Source organism: Bufo gargarizans, chromosome 4 (assembly GCF_014858855.1).
Source record: "Bufo gargarizans isolate SCDJY-AF-19 chromosome 4, ASM1485885v1, whole genome shotgun sequence".
NCBI lineage: Eukaryota > Metazoa > Chordata > Amphibia > Anura > Bufonidae > Bufo > Bufo gargarizans.
This window is the reverse complement of record NC_058083.1, coordinates 454,849,531-454,873,171: the sequence shown is the minus strand read 5'-3', so window position 1 is coordinate 454,873,171 and position 23,641 is coordinate 454,849,531. Positions and strand designations below refer to the sequence as shown.

The following is a 23,641-nucleotide window of genomic DNA, read 5'->3' as shown; positions in this document are numbered from 1 at the left end:
TTTCGTCTTTCTTTCATTATTCATGCTTCGTTCAGGTCCTGCCAGAGAAGGAACAAGTAGGGCAATTCCCTCTAGCATTTCAGTCTCTGACCGTAGTGGATCATATCTTGTCAACCAGGTCCCCGCGCAAAGTCATTGCCTTTTTACCACGACCAGGAATCCATTTTCGCTGGTGGCTTCATTGCATTGCATTCCCTCACTCATGGGAGAGCATAGACAGAATCTTGTATATTATGGCTTCGTAGCTTCTTTCCGTACTAACCTCGGACTCCCTACAACCACGTTGAATCGGGTTTTGGACAAGGTCCAGCATTTCCTCACGGTAGAAGATTCAGGTAGTAGGTCGGTCTTCACGTCTCAAGCGTTAAAACAAGTCTCAGGGGCGCACAGTAGAACAACGCGCGGACCACAGCTAGCAGATAGCTGTTGTCTGGGGAACTATTCAAGGATTCTCTTCCTATCTACATAGTTCTTTTCGGCCCTCATTCCTGCATAGTCTAGACAGTTAGGTTTCGGTCCCACGATCTCCTGAGGCTTGGGCATTGCCAGTACTCCCTAGAACCAAAACTTTACAAGGTTCAGTTGGTTTTTATGATCCATTTCACAACGTATTCCCGATCCTCACATATATACACTGCACACACACATACATATATACACTGCACACACACACACACACACATATATATATATACACTGCACACACACATACATATATACACTGCACACACACACACACACACACACATACATATATACACTGCACTCACACATACATATATACACTGCACACACACACACATATATATATATACACTGCACACACACACACATACATATATACACTGCGCACACACACACACACACACACATACATATATACACTGCACTCACACATACATATATACACTGCACACACACACATACAGGGAGTGCAGAATTATTAGGCAAGTTGTATTTTTGAGGATTAATTTTATTATTGAACAACAACCATGTTCTCAATGAACCCAAAAAACTCATTAATATCAAAGCTGAATATTTTTGGAAGTAGTTTTTAGTTTGTTTTTAGTTTTAGCTATTTTAGGGGGATATCTGTGTGTGCAGGTGACTATTACTGTGCATAATTATTAGGCAACTTAACAAAAAACAAATATATACCCATTTCAATTATTTATTTTTACCAGTGAAACCAATATAACATCTCAACATTCACAAATATACATTTCTGACATTCAAAAACAAAACAAAAACAAATCAGTGACCAATATAGCCACCTTTCTTTGCAAGGACACTCAGAAGCCTGCCATCCATGGATTCTGTCAGTGTTTTGATCTGTTCACCATCAACATTGCGTGCAGCAGCAACCACAGCCTCCCAGACACTGTTCAGAGAGGTGGACTGTTTTCCCTCCTTGTAAATCTCACATTTGATGATGGACCACAGGTTCTCAATGGGGTTCAGATCAGGTGAACAAGGAGGCCATGTCATTAGATTGTCTTCTTTTATACCCTTTCTTGCCAGCCACGCTGTGGAGTACTTGGACGCGTGTGATGGAGCATTGTCCTGCATGAAAATCATGTTTTTCTTGAAGGATGCAGACTTCTTCCTGTACCACTGCTTGAAGAAGGTGTCTTCCAGAAACTGGCAGTAGGACTGGGAGTTGAGCTTGACTCCATCCTCAACCCGAAAAGGCCCCACAAGCTCATCTTTGATGATACCAGCCCAAACCAGTACTCCACCTCCACCTTGCTGGCGTCTGAGTCGGACTGGAGCTCTCTGCCCTTTACCAATCCAGCCACGGGTCCATCCATCTGGCCCATCAAGACTCACTCTCATTTCATCAGTCCATAAAACCTTAGAAAAATCAGTCTTGAGATATTTCTTGGCCCAGTCTTGACGTTTCAGCTTGTGTGTCTTGTTCAGTGGTGGTCGTCTTTCAGCCTTTCTTACCTTGGCCATGTCTCTGAGTATTGCACACCTTGTGCTTTTGGGCACTCCAGTGATGTTGCAGCTCTGAAATATGGCCAAACTGGTGGCAAGTGGCATCTTGGCAGCTGCACGCTTGACTTTTCTCAGTTCATGGGCAGGTATTTTGCGCCTTGGTTTTTCCACACGCTTCTTGCGACCCTGTTGACTATTTTGAATGAAACGCTTGATTGTTCGATGATCACGCTTCAGAAGCTTTGCAATTTTAAGAGTGCTGCATCCCTCTGCAAGATATCTCACTATTTGTGACTTTTCTGAGCCTGTCAAGTCCTTCTTTTGACCCATTTTGCCAAAGGAAAGGAAGTTGCCTAATAATTATGCACACCTGATATAGGGTGTTGATGTCATTAGACCACACCCCTTCTCATTACAGAGATGCACATCACCTAATATGCTTAATTGGTAGTAGGCTTTCGAGCCTATACAGCTTGGAGTAAGACAACATGCAGAAAGAGGATGATGTGGGCAAAATACTCATTTGCCTAATAATTCTGCACGTAGTGTATATATATACACACTGCACATATACATATATACACTGCACACACACATACACTGCACACACACATACACAGCACACACACACACACACACACACACATATATATATACACACTGCACACACACACATACATATATACACTGCACACACACATACACTGCACACACACATACACAGCACACACACACACATATATATATATATATATACACTGCACACATGCACACACATACACTGCACACACATATATACACTGCACACACATATATACACTGCACACACGCATATACACTGCACACACGCATATACACTGCACACACGCACATACACTGCACACCTGCACACACGCACATACACTGCACACACGCACACATATATACACTGCACACATATATACACTGCACACATATATACACTGCACACACGTATACACTGCACACACGTATACACTGCACACACGTATACACTGCACACACGTATACACTTCACACACGTATACACTTCACACACGTATACACTGCACACACGCACACACATTTCTACTGCACACACACATATATACACTGCACACACATATATACACTGCACACACATATATACACTGCACACACATATATACACTGCACACACATATATACACTGCACACATACACTGCACGCACGCACACACATATATACACTGCACACACATATATACACTGCACACACATATATACACTGCACACACATACACTGCACACACGCACGCACATTTATACTGCACACACACATATATACACTGCACACACATGTATACACTGCACACACATGCACACATGTATACACTGCACACACGTATACACTGCACACACACATGTATACACTGCACACACGTCTACACTGCACACACGTCTACACTGCACACACATGTATACACTGCACACACACATGTATACACTACACACACATGTATACACTGCACACACATGTATACACTGCACACACACACACATGTATACACTGCACACACATGTATACACTGCACACACACACACACATGTATACACTACACACATGTATACACTGCACACACACATGTATACACTGCACACACACACATGTATACACTGCACACACACACATGTATACACTGCACACACACACATGTATACACTGCACACACAACATGTCTACACTGCACACACACACACGTCTACACTGCACACACACACACATGTATACACTGCACACACACACATGTATACACTGCACACACACACATGTATACACTGCATGCACACACACACATGTATACACTGCACACACACACACACACACATGTATACACTGCACACACACATGTATACACTGCACACACACACATGTATACACTGCACACACACACATGTATACACTGCACACACACACATGTATACACTGCACACACACACATGTATACACTGCACACACACACATGTATACACTGCACACACACACATGTATACACTGCACACACACACATGTATACACTGCACACACACACATGTATACACTGCACACACACACATGTATACACTGCACACACACACATGTATACACTGCGCACACACACATGTATACACTGCGCACACACACATGTATACACTGCGCACACACACATGTATACACTGCGCACACACACATGTATACACTGCGCACACACACATGTATACACTGCGCACACACATGTATACACTGCGCACACACATGTATACACTGCGCACACACACATGTATACACTGCGCACACACGTATACACTGCACGCACACATGTATACACTGCACACACACGCACACACATGTATACACTGCACGCACACGCACACTCATGTATACACTGCACGCACACTCATGTATACACTGCACGCACACGCACACTCATGTATACACTGCGCGCACACGCACACTCATGTATACACTGCGCGCACACGCACACTCATGTATACACTGCGCGCACACGCACACTCATGTATACACTGCGCGCACACGCACACTCATGTATACACTGCGCGCACACGCACACACATGTATACACTGCACACACACATGTATTGATGTCTATTACAAGTACATTTCTCATATTTACAGTTGGTTTCTTTTCTGTTTGGCCGCAGTGTGAGATGTGGCAGTGTTTCTGCTGCTCCAGTGATTCAGGAGGCTCCAGTCCTATTCTTTGTTTGTCCGACCGCATACAATGAAAGCGACGTTTCGATCTGAACAAGTCTTTATCAAGCCAAATTAAGTCGAAACGTCGCTTTCATTGTATGCGGCCGGACAAACAAATTGGACTGGTGTGGAGCCTCCTGAATCACCGGAGCAGCAAGGGACCCCGAGCACCCCTCTGGCAGCGAGAGAATTGGTATGAAGTGCTTCCTGTTCTGTGCCGTGAGTGTTGGCGGCTTGGGCTCTTGTCCTTTCTGGATTATCGGAGGCGCTCTTTTGGACCTTGTGCTGTGCCCCTGGACACGTCTGATGCCAAATGAATTATGGATGCTGCTGCCCATCAGAGCGGAGCGGCCGCTGACAGACTTGTGCTCGCGAGGTGGATGCTTTCAATAGCTGCGCCATTGTGTCCCATGGTGATAGCGGAAACCTTCACCTGAGCGGAGCATCAATAAGAGATGGCGGAGAGTCTGGAGACATGTGATCCGGAGGGGCCACCGGCACACTGTGCACCCCTCACCCCTTTACGTTGGTGGGCGGCTGCGCTGGAGATAGTCGCTTTTTCTATATCGCCTATTGCTTGGCTAATTTACCCTAATTTACACCAAAACATAGGTGCACCGACATCAGTGAGTGCCGCCATTTGTGGAAGTGCAGCAAAATGTGCTCAGGAAATGTAACCGCAAGAAGAGACAGGATCCGCTTCATGGGAATACCCATCGGTGCAGGCTCCCAATCATCATCACTACTACCCTCATCATCATTATTAATCACTCCAAAGTCATTATCAATCACTGAACTCGACACTGTCATCATCAGTCATCACATTATCAGTCATCATCACTATCATCATCAGTCATCATCACTACTACCCTCATCATCATTATTAATCACTCCAAAGTCATTATCAATCACTGAACTCGACACTGTCATCATCAGTCATCACATTATCAGTCATCATCACTATCCTCATCAGTCATCATCAGTCATCAATATCATAATCAGTCATCACTATCATCAGTCATCACTATCATCAGTCATTATCAGTCATCACTATCATCATTTGTCATCACATTATCAGTTATCACTATCATCATCAGTCATCACATTATCAGTTATCACTACCATCATCAGTCATCACATTATCAGTCATCACTATCATCATCAGTCATCACATTATCAGTCATCACTATCATCATCAGTCATCACATTATCAGTCATCACTATCATCATCAGTCATCACTATCATCGTCACTACTACCCTCTTCATCATTATTAATCACTCCAAAGTCATTATCAATCACTGAACTCGACACTGTCATCATCAGTCATCACATTATCAGTCATCATCACTATCATCATCAGTCATCACTATCATCATCAGTCATCACTATCATCATCAGTCATCACTATCATCATCAGTCATCACATTATCGGTCATCACTATCCTCATCGGTCATCACTATCCTCATCAGTCATCACATTATCAGTCATCACTATCATCACATTATCAGTCATCACTATCATCATCAGTCATCACATTATCAGTCATCACAATCATCATCAGTCATCACATTATCGGTCATCACTATCATCATCAGTCATCACTATCATCATCGGCTCCCTGCTCCCTCACTACCGTTCCCCTCCCGCACGCCAGGTTTCACGCACAGCAGGTCACAGCGATGTCACCTTTTGTGCCAATCTGCTGTCTCATGGGCCCCAAGTCCAGTGGCCTGTAAGGCGGAGCAGCCCTGATTAGGCCCCCATTATAGGCAGCGAGGTGGTGCCAGTGTCCTGGCCTCTGGTGGTCCCCAAGGTTCCGTGCTGGGTCCCCTATTATTTAGTATATGTATTAATGATATAGAGACTGGGGGTAGTCGGGGGCGGACTGGCCATAGACCCCACAGGGGAATTTCCTGGAGGGCTGATGCCCAGGAGGCCGCCCAAGCCCTCCGTACGGTCACTGTCCAGGGCATAATGAATGGATCAGTGGGTACAATTCACACAGTCAGTCTTAGCGTTTATCGGACCGCGCTGCTTTAAATCCTCGGAGTATTCCTTTTTAGGTTAGGCCCATATGCACCTTCAGACATAGAAAACGTGGACATCCACCAATCGCCCCCCTTCTCACTGAGCCCCGATAGGGAAGTGCCATCAACAAGGGGCAAACCGTAAAAGATTTATGATACTCGCAGACGTATCGTATCGTGTTCCGGCTCGACCTGGGTCTCGCTCGCGCTTCGTCACAAAGTGACGGGCAGGAACACGAGGGTTAGCCAGTGGATCACGTCTGCGAGTACCATAAATCTTTTCCGGTTTGCCCCTTGTTGATGGCACTTCCCTATCGGGGCGACCTCTGATGACTCACGGAGGGGCTCAGTGAGAAGGGGGGCGATTGGTGGATGTCCACGTTTTCTATGTCTGAAGGTGCATATGGCCCTAACCTAAAAAGGAATACTCCGATAAACGCTGAGACGTAATGAATTGATGCTCTCAGCATTAAGTAATGCTAGGAGTACCAGGTACTTGCACAGCCGGGTGCCCTCCTGAGCTCTGCCGTATGGCCGTCCTCAGTAGGGTGATAGGGCCGTGGTTGTTGCGGTATTTTGTGCAGCACTATTGTTGTCCCTGCCTACGTGTGGCTCGTGTTGCCCCACCTTCTGTCAATTTGGACTTGGCTACAACATGGGGCCACTTTAAGTTCCCGGTCCGCCCCTGGGATGACACTAAGCTGTGTAGCTGGCGTGGACGCTCTGGGGCGCAGTTATTACACTGTTTTATGCCCTTTTTAGGCACACTTACTAATGAAAGTGGACCTGTTTTGGGGGCACACTGTTTTAGGCTACTTTCTCTTGGGCGTTTTCACTGTCCAGCCGGGGATCTCAAAACCACAGCAAAACGCTTCCGCTATAATAATACAACCCGCTGCATCCATTCACAACGGATCCGGTTGTAATATATCGAAAATGAAGAAATTGGAAAAACTGGATCTGCTTCTTCAGTTTCCCGCGCTGAACACAAAAACACTGCTTGCTACGTTTTTTTTGTCCGGCACAGGAACGGAATGCATTCTGGGGACTCTGTTCAGTTTTGTCCCCAGTGACAATGAATGACGATAAAACTGGAGTGATGTGATCTCAAACCCGCAGATGTGAAAGTTACCTTGGACTACTTCTGGTGGCACGGGGTTCTGTTTATTTGGGCCTTTTTTATGCATGAATTAGACACAAAGGCATTTACATTTTTACTCTCCTCCAGGGTGGTTAATTTTTTTTGTCAGCCTTGAAAGGTGCCGGGCAACAATTTTCTTAAAATACTTACATCTTCTGTCAGACTTCGCCTTTTCACAATGATAAACGGATGTTTACGACTTGACCCTTTTAGCTGCACTTTTGCCTCTACTTCATGAGCTGACCAAGTAGTCTCATTGAACGGGATCCATCTGCGCCCTGTCGAATCCAAAGACGCATCGCCTAATTCATCGCCTGGTGTGCGACACCTTACAAATACAATGGTAAAAATGACCGGCTAATCCACTGCTCGATCTCATTGCACTCTAACCAACAGAGGAGCATGGGCATGGCATCAACTTGACAAATACTTTGTCTGAATAAATATAAAGATCTTCTTTCCAAAATGGGGTCACTTGTGGGGTAGTTATACTGCCCTGGCATTTTAGGGGCCCTAATACGTGAGAAGTAGTTTGAAATCAAAATTTGGAAAAAATGCCCTGTGAAATCCGAAAGGTGCTCTTTGGAATGTGGGCTCATTTGCCCACCTAGGCTGCAAAAAAGTGTCACACATCTGGTATCGTCGTACTCAGGAGAAGTTGGGGAATGTGTTTTGGGGTGTCATTTTACATATACCCATGCTGGGTGAGAGAAATATCTCGGCAAAAGACAACTTTTCCTTTTTTTTTTTTTTATACAAAGTTGGCATTTGACCAAGATATTTCTCTCACCCAGCATGGGTATATGTAAAATGACACCCCAAAACACATTCCCCAACTTCTCCTGAGTACGGCGATACCACACGTGTGACACTTTTTTGCAGCCTAGGTGTTTTGCAGCCTAGGTGGGCAAAGGGGCCCACATTCCAAAGAGCACCTTTCGGATTTCACCGGCCATTTTTTTTACAGATTTTGATTTCAAACTACTTCTCACGCATTAGGGCCCCTAAAATGCCAGGGCAGTATAACTACCCTACAAGTGACCCCATTTTGGAAAGAAGACACCCCAAGCTATTTCGTGATGGGCATAGTGAGTTCATGGAAGTTTTTATTTTTTTGTCACAAGTTAGTGGAATATGAGACTTTGTTAGAAAAAAATAAAAAAAAAATCATAATTTTCCTCTAACTTGTGACAAAAAATAAAAAGTTCTATGAACTCACTATGCCTATCAGCGAATACCTTAGCGTGTCTACTTTCCGAAATGGGGTCATTTGTGGGGTGTTTCTACTGTCTGGGCATTGTAGAACCTCAGGAAACATGACAGGTGTTCAGAAAGTCAGAGCTGCTTCAAAAAGCGGAAATTCACATTTTTGTACCATAGTTTGTAAACGCTATAACTTTTACCCAAACCATTTTTTTTTTTTACCCAATCATTTTTTTTTTATCAAAGACATGTAGAACAATAAATTTTGCGAAAAATTTATATATGGATGCCGTTTAAAAAAAAAATAAAAATTACAACTGAAAGTGAAAAATTTCGTAAAATTTCGATTAATAACAAAAAAAAAAATGTCAGCAGCAAAGAAATACCACCAAATGAAAGCTCTATTAGTGAGAAGAAAAGAAGGTAACATTCATTTGGGTGGTAAGTTGCATGACCGAGCGATAAACGGTGAAAGTAGTGTAGTGCAGAAGGGGGTTTAAGCTAGGGGGACTGAAGTGGTTAAATAAAATCATTGATTTTTATCCACCCTGGTTTTAAGACTGAGACAGAGTCTTTAAAGGGCGTCTGTCACCTCCATATGGCCATACACAGCGCTTACATGGCTCTGTAGCCACCTATACAGGATTGTAACAGGACCTTTGTCTTTGTCTTTAGACTTGCACCAGCAGGAAAAACTGAGTTTAATTCATATGCAAATGAGCCCTCGCAAGTGCCCAGGGGAGGAGTTCACTGTGTAGGTGCCCAGGCTGCTCTGCCTTCTTTTCACTTTACTCCTCCCCAGTCTCTGCCTTTGCCCGCCCTCCAAGTCTTGCCTCATCGATGGGTCCGGACTTGAGGGCGGGCAAAGGCAGAGACTGGGGAGGAGTAAAGTGAAAAGAAGGCAGAGCAGCCTGGGCACCTACACAGTGAACTCCTCCCCTGGGCACCTACACAGTGAACTCCTCCCCTGGGCACCTACACAGTAAACTCCTCCCCTGGGCACCTACACAGTGAACTCCTCCCCTGGGAACCTACACAGTGAACTCCTCCCCTGGGCACTTACATACTGAACTCCTCCCCTGGGCACTTACATACTGAACTCCTCCCCTGGGCACTTACATACTGAACTCCTCCCCTGGGCACTTACATACTGAACTCCTCCCCTGGGCACTTGCGAGGGCTCGAGGCAGGGTACCAGCGCTCCAGGCCGCGGCTTGACACCCCCCCTCCCATGTAGACGGCAACCCTGAGAACCCAAGAAAGGGTCAGCCGACTCTGATGATGTCTAGAGGGGGACTATGTGTGTCAGTCCTCTCCAAAATGAAGAGATTGGCTGTGGATTATGCTCACTCTCCTCATGTCTACCTGCTAGCGCCGCCCCATTGTTTTGCGGTATCTTTATTTTCATTGTAGTTAGTTTCTCCTGATGATACATTGTTACGTTGTGATATTCTATATAGATCGAAGCTGATTTATGTTATGATTTATTTAACTTTAGTTGTAGTTTGAAAAATGCAATAAAAGCTTAGATTCTGCATATGACAACTATTGTTTGGAGTTTTCTATCTATAATCTGGAGAAGACATTCCTGGGAACCCCTAGCTGTGTGCAGTCAAGCATTATTCAGTTGTCAGCCCTGCCAGGAGAGGAACACATGTGGTGTCAGGATGTCCTGCACATATCACTGAGTGTCCTCGTATCTCTACTATGGGTGACTGGCTGTCATATGCGATGGCTCCCCCGATCATCACACCAGCAGTTGTCATCCCTGCCATGAGGGGAACACATGTGGCGGCAGGATGTACTGCACATATCACTGAGCTGTTAGTGTCCTCGTATCACTACTAGAGGTGACTGGCTGTCATATGTAATGGCTTCCCCGATCATCACACCAGCAGTTGTCAGCCCTGCCATGAGGGGAACACATGTGGCGGCAGGATGTCCTGCACATATCACTGAGCTGTTAGTGTCCCCCTATCACTACAAGGGAGACCCACAGTATGTAATGGCTTCCCCGATCATCACACCAGCAGTTGTCATCCCTGCCATGAGGGGAACACATGTGGCGGCAGGATGTCCTGCACATATCACTGAGCTGTCAGTGTCCTCGTATCTCTACTATGGGTGACCGACTGTCGTATGTGATGGCTTCCCCGATCATCACACCAGCAGTTGTCACCCCTGCCATGAGGGGAACACATGTGGCGGCAGGATGTCCTGCACATATCACTGAGCTGTCAGTGTCCTCGTATCACTACTAGAGGTGACCGACTGTCGTATGTGATGGCTTCCCCGATCATCACACCAGCAGTTGTCATCCCTGCCATGAGAGGAGCACATGTGGTGTCAGGATGTCCTGCACATATCACTGAGCTGTTAGTGTCCTCGTATCTCTACTAGGGGTGACTGGCTGTCATATGTAATGGCTTCCCCGATCATTACACCAGCAGTTGTCAGCCCTGCCATGAGAGGAACACATGTGGCGGCAGGATGTCCTCATATCTCTACTACGGGTGACTGGCTGGCTTCCCCGATCATTACACCAGCAGTTGTCATCCCTGCCATGAGAGGACCACATGTGGTGTCAGGATGTCCTGCACATATCACTGAGTGTCCTCATATCTCTACTAGGGGTGACTGGCTGTCATATGCGATGGCCCCCCTCGGTCATCACACCAGCAGTTGTCATCCCTGCCATGAGAGGAACACATGTGGCGGCAGGATGTCCTGCACATATCACTGAGTGTCCTCGTATCTCTACTAGGGGTGACGACTGTCATATGCCATGGCTCCCCCGATCATCACTCCAGCAGTTGTCATCCCTGCCATGAGAGGAACACATGTGGCGGCAGGATGTCCTGCACATATCACTGAGTGTCCTCATATCTCTACTATGGGTGACTGGCTGTCATATGCGATGGCCCCCCTCGGTCATCACACCAGCAGTTGTCATCCCTGCCATGAGAGGGACACATGTGGCGGCAGGATGTCCTGCACATATCACTGAGTGTCCTCATATCTCTACTATGGGTGACTGGCTGTCATATGCGATGGCTCCCCCGATCATCACTCCAGCAGTTGTCAGCCCTGCCACGAGAGGAACACATGTGGTGGCAGGATGTCCTGCACATATCACTGAGCTGTCAGTGTCCTCGTATCTCTACTATGGGTGACTGGCTGTCATATGCGATGGCCCCCCTCGGTCATCACACCAGCAGTTGTCAGCCCTGCCATGAGAGGAGCACATGTGGCGGCAGGATGTCCTGCACATATCACTGAGCTGTATCCTCTACTAGAGGTGACCAACTGTCATATGCGATGGCTCCCCGATCATTACACCAGCAGTTGTCAGCCCTGCCATGAGAGGAACACATGTGGCGGCAGAATGTCCTCATATCTCTACTACGGGTGACCGGCTGTCATATGTAATGGCTTCCCCGATCATCACACCAGCAGTTGTCATCCCTGCCATGAGAGGAACACATGTGGTGTCAGGATGTCCTGCACATATCACTGGGCTGTTAGTGTCCTCGTATCACTACTAGGGGTGACCGGCTGTCATATGCGATGGCTTCCCCGATCATCACATTAGCAGTTGTCAGCCCTGCCATGAGAGGAACACATGTGGTGGCAGGATGTCCTGCACATATCACTGAGCTGTCAGTGTCCTCGTATCTACTACGGGTGACCGGCTGTCATATGTAATGGATTCCCCGATCATCACACCAGCAGTTGTCAGCTCTGCCATGAGAGGAGCACATGTGGCGGCAGAATGTCCTGCACATATCACTACTAGGGGTGACCGGCTGTCATATGCGATGGCTTCCCCGATCATCACACCAGCAGTTGTCACCCCTGCCATGAGAGGACCACATGTGGCGGCAGGATGTCCTCATATCTCTACTACGGGTGACCGGCTGGCTTCGCAGATCATCACACTAGCGCCACAGCAGAGACTGGACTCTTTAATCACAAACATAACCTGGATTAATCAGGATAGACAATACAGATCCAGACTGTGGTAGTGCAGCATTCCCTGCAGACGAAGGCGATGGTGGCTGCTTTTCAGTGGCAGGACACATAGTGGATGCAGTGACACCAAATTTCCTTCTGCTAAGTACCTGGAAATGGTCCGGACAGAAACAGTTTTTTTTTTAGGAGGCCTCCTGTGTGTGGATGGTGTACAACACAACTGTGGGGGCTGCTTGTGCAGGTCACATCATCTTACCCACTGGTGGTCTACCTGAACTGGACAGAGGCTGTTCACCACGTGTGCGTGCCCTCAGGAAACCACTGCCCCCAACATCTTGTAACAGCTCAGTCAGAATGGGCTCGATTGTGGCAATTCATGGAAACGACCATCCTACTTCTCTAAATCCTATGGTGCCCCCTCAAAAAGCCTGGTAAATTGGCACATTGTCTTTGAGCGCGTTGTAGAGGCGTGTCTAGCAGTCAACAACCTTTCACAAAGAAGAACACTACCCCAAAGTAGCCTCTGAGAGCCATTTTATTGGGCAGCAGGGGAAACCCTCCCGCTTGTGGTAAGACCTAGTGTTTAATCAGACCATATCTGCCAGAGACAGAACCGCCGGACGAGTGCAGCAATCCAGCATTTCTGTCTGAGGACAGTGACTGTGCAGCGCATAATTAAACCAATGGCACCAGTGCTCGATGGGTTAATACGCTTACCGTTTACTTGCAGGTGGGCTCACCTGCTTCCTGACGCTGCAAAGCGTTCACTTATGGAAGATCCTGCAAATGACTGCCCCCATAAGAGGTCTCCCCTGAGAAGACCCTTGGCTCGGGCCTGGTTCACACGGCAGTGACTTCCAGGTGTGGGTAGTGCAGCCACCGACTGTGTGAACAGGGCCTGACGTGACGTAGGGATGGCCTCGCCATAGAGTCTGGGGACCAAGCCGGCCACTCCCTCTAGTGGCGTCATGCGGACAATCTCTGTACTTGTTTCTGCGCCGTGCTGGCAGTATGGCGGCGTCATCTACAGGGGACAACATGAAGACAGAAACCTGCAATATAGAGTACACTACACTAGAAGTGCCAGATACCTGGCAAATCGTTTTGTACAAAAGTATTTGAGCCCGTCTGCCGAGCGTCAAGGCGATCTCTGTCATCTATAGGGACATCGTCAACTATGTATTCTGATCCCATGGTTTGTGTCTATACATGTCTATTGGGGCTCTTGTACACAAACGTATTTTCTTTCCTTGTCTGTTCGTTTTTTGGGGTTTTTTTGCGGACCGTATACGAAACCATTCAGTTCAAAAGGTCCACACAAAAAAAAGAGGAAGTTACTCTGTGTGCGTTCCATTTCCGTATGTCCATATTTCTGTTCCACAAAAAAAAAAAAAGAACATGTCCTATTATTGTCCGCATTATGGACAGGGATAGGACTGTTCTATTAGGGGCGGCTCTTCCGTTCTGCAAAATACATACGGTCGTGTGCATGAGCCCTTATAGTGATGAGGTCAGTTACGTGGCTCTTTAGTAGTGCAGACACAACATATGACCTCAGTGTGCGGTACAACACGTGTTGTCGGTTGGCATGTGCTGCCCATATGTGTCACTTTGATGAAGCTTTTCATTGGAGGCTCCAAACTTGTGGGTCTATTCACACGTCCGCCAAAATGCGGAACGGAATTGCGGACCCATTGATTTCTATGAGGCCGCACTATGTGCTGCCCGGATCCAGAAATGCGGACCCGCACTTCTGGGTCCGCAATTCTGTTCATGAAAAAAAAATAGAACATGTCTTATTCCTGTCTGCAATTGCGGACAAGATTATGCGTATTCTATTAGTAATCTATAGAGCCGGTGATGTGTGGTCCGCAAGGTCCGTGAATGGACCCTTACTCCAGCATGTCCTCTCCTGCCGGCCTCAGCTCTCGTCTCTCTCCTCAGGACTCCCGGGCACAATAGAAGATCTAGAGAAAAGGCGACAAGTATTTGGAAAAAACTTTATACCTCCAAAGAAGCCAAAAACGTTCTTACAGCTCGTATGGGAAGCGCTGCAGGACGTGACGCTGATCATCCTGGAGATCGCAGCCATTATATCTCTGGGGCTGTCATTCTACCAACCACCCGGAGGAGATATCGAAGGTGGGTGAAGAGGACACAACTCAGTGGGACCAAGAAAGGGGCAGGAGGACAGCAGGTCATACCCCAGAGACGTCCCAACACAGGAAGCACATTCCATATGTGATATAACCCGAGAGCGTTTATATGGCGAGTGACAGTACACGGTGGGAACATATGTGACATTACATGTGTGACCTTACACAAGTGTCTATGACATGTGACAATACACGGTGGGAACATATGTGACATTACATGTGTGACCTTACACAAGTGTCTATGACATGTGACAGTACACGGTGGGAACATATGTGACATTACATGTGTGACCTTACACAAGTGTCTGACATGTGACAGTACACGGTGGGAACATATGTGATATTACATGTGTGACCTTACACAAGTGTCTGACATGTGACAGTACACAGTGGGAACATATGTGACCATACACAAGTGTCTGACATGTGACAGTACACGGTGGGAACATATGTGACATTACATGTGTGACCTTACACAAGTGTCTGACATGTGACAGTACACGGTGGGAACATATGTGACATTACATGTGTGACATTACACAAGTGTCTATGACATGTGACAGTACACGGTGGGAACATATGTGATATTACATGTGTGACATTACACAAGTGTCTGACATGTGACAGTACACGGTGGGAACATATGTGACATTACATGTGTGACCTTACACAAGTGTCTGACATGTGACATTACATGTGTGACCTTACACAAGTATCTGACATGTGACAGTACACGGTGGGAACATATGTGACATTACATGTGTGACCTTACACAAGTGTCTGACATGTGACAGTACACGGTGGGAACATATGTGACTTTGCATGTGTGACATTACACAAGTGTCTATGACATGTGACAGTACACGGTGGGAACATGTGACATTACATGTGTGTTACCTTACACAAGTGTCTGACATGTGACAGTACACGGTGGGAACATATGTGACATTACATGTGTGACATTACACAAGTGTCTATGACATGTGACAGTACACTGTGAGAACATATGTGACATTACATGTGTGACCTTACACAAGTGTCTGACATGTGACAGTACACGGTGGGAACATATGTGATATTACATGTGTGACCTTACACAAGTATCTGACATGTGACAGTACACGGTGGGAACATATGTGACATTACATGTGTGACATTACACAAGTGTCTGACATGTGACAGTACACTGTGAGAACATATGTGACATTACATGTGTGACATTACACAAGTGTCTATGACATGTGACAGTACACGGTGGGAACATATGTGACATTACATGTGTGACCTTACACAAGTGTCTGACATGTGACAGTACACGGTGGGAACATATGGGATATTATATGTGTGACATTACACAAGTATCTGACATGTGACAGTACACGGTGGGAACATGTGACATTACATGTGTGTTACCTTACACAAGTGTCTGACATGTGACAGTACACGGTGGGAACATATGTGACATTACATGTGTGACATTACACAAGTGTCTATGACATGTGACAGTACACTGTGAGAACATATGTGACATTACATGTGTGACCTTACACAAGTGTCTGACATGTGACAGTACACGGTGGGAACATATGTGATATTACATGTGTGACCTTACACAAGTATCTGACATGTGACAGTACACGGTGGGAACATATGTGATATTATATGTGTGACATTACACAAGTGTCTATGACATGTGACAGTACACGGTGGGAACATATGTGACATTACATGTGTGACCTTACACAAGTGTCTGACATGTGACAGTACACGGTGGGAACATATGGGATATTATATGTGTGACATTACACAAGTATCTGACATGTGACAGTACACGGTGGGAACATATGTGACATTACATGTGTGACCTTACACAAGTGTCTATGACATGTGACAGTACACGGTGGGAACATATGTGACATTACATGTGTGACCTTACACAAGTGTCTGACATGTGACAGTACACGGTGGGAACATATGTGACATTACATGTGTGACCTTACACAAGTATCTGACATGTGACAGTACACGGTGGGAACATATGTGACATTACATGTGTGACCTTACACAAGTATCTGGCATGTGACAGTACACGGTGGGAACATATGTGACATTACATGTGTGACATTACACAAGTGTCTATGGCATGTGACAGTACACAGTGGGAACATATGTGACATTACATGTGTGACCTTACACAAGTATCTGACATGTGACAGTACACGGTGGGAACATATGTGACATTACATGTGTGTTACCTTACACAAGTGTCTGACATGTGACCGTACACGGTGGGAACATATGTGACATTACATGTGTGACCTTACACAAGTGTCTGACATGTGACATTACATGTGTGACCTTACACAAGTATCTGACATGTGACAGTACACGGTGGGAACATATGTGACATTACATGTGTGACCTTACACAAGTGTCTGACATGTGACAGTACACGGTGGGAACATATGTGACATTACATGTGTGACCTTACACAAGTGTCTGACATGTGACAGTACACGGTGGGAACATATGTGATATTACATGTGTGACATGTGACAGTACACGGTGGGAACATATGTGATATTACATGTGTGACCTTACACAAGTGTCTGACATGTGACAGTACACGGTGGGAACATATGTAACATTACATGTGTGACATTACACAAGTGTCTGACATGTGACAGTACACGGTGGGAACATATGTGATATTACATGTGTGACCTTACACAAGTGTCTGACATGTGACAGTACACGGTGGGAACATATGTGATATTACATGTGTGACATTACACAAGTGTCTGACATGTGACAGTACACGGTGGGAACATATGTGACATTATATATGTGACCAGGTCACATATATAATGTCACATATGTTCCCACCGTGTACTGTCACATGTCAGACACTTGTGTAATGTCACACATGTAATATCACATATGTTCCCACCGTGTACTGTCACATGTCAGACACTTGTGTAAGGTCACCTTACACAAGTGTCTGACATGTGACAGTACACGGTGGGAACATATGTGATATTACATGTGTGACATTACACAAGTGTCTGACATGTGACAGTACACGGTGGGAACATATGTGACATTACATGTGTGACCTTACACAAGTGTCTATGACATGTGACAGTACACGGTGGGAACATATGTGATATTACATGTGTGACCTTACACAAGTGTCTGACATGTGACGGTACACGGTGGGAACATATGTGATATTACATGTGTGACCTTCCACAAGTGTCTGACATGTGACAGTACACGGTGGGAACATATGTGACATTACATGTGTGACCTTACACAAGTGTCTGACATGTGACAGTACACGGTGGGAACATATGTGATATTACATGTGTGACCTTACACAAGTGTCTGACATGTGACCGTATACGGTGGGAACATATGTGACATTACATGTGTGTTACCTTACACAAGTGTCTGACATGTGACAGTACACGGTGGGAACATATGTGACATTACATGTGTGACCTTACACAAGTGTCTGACATGTGACAGTACACGGTGGGAACATATGTGACATTACATGTGTGACCTTACACAAGTGTCTGACATGTGACATTACACGGTGGGAACATATGTGACATTATATATGTGACCTTACACAAGTGTCTGACATGTGACAGTACACGGTGGGAACATATGTGACATTACATGTGTGACCTTACACAAGTGTCTGACATGTGACAGTACACGGTGGGAACATATGTGACATTACATGTGTGACCTTACACAAGTGTCTGACATGTGACATTACATGTGTGACCTTACACAAGTATCTGACATGTGACAGTACACGGTGGGAACATATGTGACATTACATGTGTGAACTTACACAAGTATCTGACATGTGACAGTACACGGTGGGAACATATGTGACATTACATGTGTGACCTTACACAAGTGTCTGACATGTGACAGTACACGGTGGGAACATATGTGACATTACATGTGTGACCTTACACAAGTGTCTATTACATGTGACAGTACACGGTGGGAACATATGTGATATTACATGTGTGACATTACTCAAGTGTCTGACATGTGACAGTACACGGTGGGAACATATGTGACATTACATGTGTGACCTTACACAAGTATCTGACATGTGACAGTACACGGTGGTAACATATGTGACATTACATGTGTGACATTACACAAGTGTCTGACATGTGACAGTACACGGTGGGAACATATGTGACATTACATGTGTGACATTACACAAGTGTCTATGGCATGTGACAGTACACAGTGGGAACATATGTGACATTACATGTGTGACCTTACACAAGTGTCTGACATGTGACAGTACACGGTGGGAACATATGTGATATTACATGTGTGACATTACACAAGTGTCTGACATGTGACAGTACACGGTGGGAACATATGTGATATTACATGTGTGACCTTACACAAGTGTCTGACATGTGACAGTACACGGTGGGAACATATGTGACATTACATGTGTGTTACCTTACACAAGTGTCTGACATGTGACAGTACACGGTGGGAACATATGTGATATTACATGTGTGACATTACACAAGTGTCTGACATGTGACAGTACACGGTGGGAACATATGTGATATTACATGTGTGACCTTACACAAGTGTCTGACATGTGACAGTACACGGTGGGAACATATGTGACATTACATGTGTGTTACCTTACACAAGTGTCTGACATGTGACAGTACACGGTGGGAACATATGTGATATTACATGTGTGACATTACACAAGTGTCTGACATGTGACAGTACACGGTGGGAACATATGTGACATTATATATGTGACCTTACACAAGTGTCTGACATGTGACAGTACACGGTGGGAACATATGTGATATTACATGTGTGACATTACACAAGTGTCTGACATGTGACAGTACACGGTGGGAACATATGTGATATTACATGTGTGACATTACACAAGTGTCTGACATGTGACAGTACACGGTGAGAACATATGTGACATTACATGTGTGACCTTACACAAGTGTCTATGACATGTGACAGTACACGGTGGGAACATATGTGATATTACGTGTGTGACATTACACAAGTGTCTGACATGTGACAGTACACGGTGGGAACATATGTGACATTACATGTGTGACCTTACACAAGTGTCTATGACATGTGACAGTACACGGTGGGAACATATGTGACATTACATGTGTGACCTTACACAAGTGTCTGACATGTGACAGTACACGGTGGGAACATATGTGACATTACATGTGTGTTACCTTACACAAGTGTCTTACATGTGACAGTACACGGTGGGAGCTTCTGCGTCACGTGTGACATTACATGTGTGACCTTACACAAGTGTCTGACATGTGACAGTACACGATGGGAACATATGTGACATTACATGTGTGTTACCTTACACAAGTGTCTGACATGTGACAGTACACGGTGGGAACATATGTGATATTACATGTGTGACATGTGACAGTACACGGTGGGAACATATGTGATATTACATGTGTGACATTACACAAGTGTCTGACATGTGACAGTACACGGTGGGAACATATGTGATATTACATGTGTGACCTTACACAAGTGTCTGACATGTGACATTACACGGTGGGAACATATGTGACATTATATATGTGACCTTACACAAGTGTCTGACATGTGACAGTACACGGTGGGAACATATGTGACATTACATGTGTGACCTTACACAAGTATCTGACATGTGACAGTACACGGTGGGAACATATGTGACATTACATGTGTGACCTTACACAAGTATCTGACATGTGACAGTACACGGTGGGAACATATGTGACATTACATGTGTGACCTTACACAAGTGTCTGACATGTGACAGTACACGGTGGGAACATATGTGACATTATATATGTGACCTTACACAAGTGTCTGACATGTGACAGTACACGGTGGGAACATATGTGACATTACATGTGTGACCTTACACAAGTATCTGACATGTGACAGTACACGGTGGGAACATATGTGACATTACATGTGTGACCTTACACAAGTATCTGACATGTGACAGTACACGATGGGAACATATGTGACATTACATGTGTGTTACCTTACACAAGTGTCTGACATGTGACAGTACACGGTGGGAACATATGTGATATTACATGTGTGACATGTGACAGTACACGGTGGGAACATATGTGATATTACATGTGTGACATTACACAAGTGTCTGACATGTGACAGTACACGGTGGGAACATATGTGATATTACATGTGTGACCTTACACAAGTGTCTGACATGTGACATTACACGGTGGGAACATATGTGACATTATATATGTGACCTTACACAAGTGTCTGACATGTGACAGTACACGGTGGGAACATATGTGACATTACATGTGTGACCTTACACAAGTATCTGACATGTGACAGTACACGGTGGGAACATATGTGACATTACATGTGTGACCTTACACAAGTATCTGACATGTGACAGTACACGGTGGGAACATATGTGACATTACATGTGTGACCTTACACAAGTGTCTGACATGTGACAGTACACGGTGGGAACATATGTGACATTATATATGTGACCTTACACAAGTGTCTGACATGTGACAGTACACGGTGGGAACATATGTGATATTACATGTGTGACATTACACAAGTGTCTGACATGTGACAGTACACGGTGGGAACATATGTGACATTACATGTGTGACCTTACACAAGTGTCTGACATGTGACAGTACACGGTGGGAACATATGTGACATTATATATGTGACCTTACACAAGTGTCTGACATGTGACAGTACACGGTGGGAATATATGTGATATTACATGTGTGACATTACACAAGTGTCTGACATGTGACAGTACACGGTGGGAACATATGTGATATTACATGTGTGACATTACACAAGTGTCTGACATGTGACAGTACACGGTGAGAACATATGTGACATTACATGTGTGACCTTACACAAGTGTCTATGACATGTGACAGTACACGGTGGGAACATATGTGATATTACATGTGTGACCTTACACAAGTGTCTGACATGTGACAGTACACGGTGGGAACATATGTGATATTACACAAGTGTCTGACATGTGACAGTACACGGTGGGAACATATGTGATATTACGTGTGTGACATTACACAAGTGTCTGACATGTGACAGTACACGGTGGGAACATATGTGACATTACATGTGTGACCTTACACAAGTGTCTGACATGTGACAGTACACGGTGGGAACATATGTGATATTACACAAGTGTCTGACATGTGACAGTACACGGTGGGAACATATGTGACATTACATGTGTGACCTTACACAAGTGTCTGACATGTGACAGTACACGGTGGGAACATATGTGACATTACATGTGTGACCTTACACAAGTGTCTGACATGTGACAGTACACGGTGGGAGCTTCTGCGTCACGTGTGACATTACACTGAGGAGTTTGCAGTACTTGTGTGATGTTACACAGGAGCATCTGTATCACGCGTGTGATATTACCCCCCCCAGATACCTCCATCAACGAGCGCTGTAGTGAAAGACCTAGGATAATATTGCAGCTTTATAATGGAGGCATTTTGAAGACTGTATTAATACAGCTACAAACGTCAGACATGACAGTAGATGCCAGGGTGGAGGTCTCTAGGCAGTTTCTGGTGGTAGCCATGAGCCTTCTCGGGCCATGCAGCTGATCTCCTTCTTGTTGTGGTTCTTACAGGTTGTGGTGGATCTGCAGGTGGGGCGGAAGATGAGGGCGAGTCGGAAGCAGGGTGGATTGAAGGAGCCGCCATTCTTCTTTCAGTTGTCTGTGTTGTGTTTGTCACTGCCTTCAATGACTGGAGCAAAGAAAAGCAGTTCCGAGGCCTCCAGAGCCGTATCGAGCAGGAGCAGAAGTTCACGGTGGTGCGGGGAGCTCAGGTCATTCAGATCCCTGTGGCTGAACTTGTGGTTGGGGACATCGCACAAGTGAAATACGGTGTGTATCATAGCTGCTGCTGATCTGGTAAGTGGACTGGAAGGCTAACCATTCATTGACCTTCACCTGCTTCCTCTCTGCCCAGGGGACCTGCTGCCAGCGGATGGCATCTTTATTCAGGGAAATGATCTGAAAATTGATGAAAGTTCTCTAACCGGAGAGTCTGACCAGGTCCGCAAATCCGTGGATAAAGATCCGATGCTGTTGTCAGGTAGTACACCGCAAAGAGGTGAAAACGGTTATCCATATAAAGGGAGGTGGTGGAATGTGTAAGACCAGGGCTATAGATGGCCTTCTCTCTCTCTCCTCACTGAGGGTAAGACCAGAGCTATAGATGGCCTCCTCTCTCTCTCCTCACTGAGGGTAAGACCAGAGCTATAGATGGCCTCCTCTCTCTCTCCTCACTGAGGGTAAGACCAGGGCTATAGATGGCCTTCTCTCTCTCTCCTC

General features: G+C 45.5%; 1 protein-coding gene across 4 annotated transcripts in view; it reads left to right on the top strand.

Annotated features, from left to right (window-relative positions):
• Positions 1–23,641, top strand: part of ATP2B2 (ATPase plasma membrane Ca2+ transporting 2) — a 241,374-nt gene that overhangs the window by 156,942 nt on the left and 60,791 nt on the right. For all 4 annotated transcript variants that reach the window (XM_044290097.1, XM_044290100.1, XM_044290096.1 and 1 more), the window contains exons 3-5: positions 14,963–15,160; positions 22,934–23,191; positions 23,277–23,402. In XM_044290097.1, the coding sequence (XP_044146032.1) occupies positions 14,963–15,160; positions 22,934–23,191; positions 23,277–23,402 (582 nt within the window). The remainder of the gene's footprint in view (positions 1–14,962; positions 15,161–22,933; positions 23,192–23,276; positions 23,403–23,641) is intronic.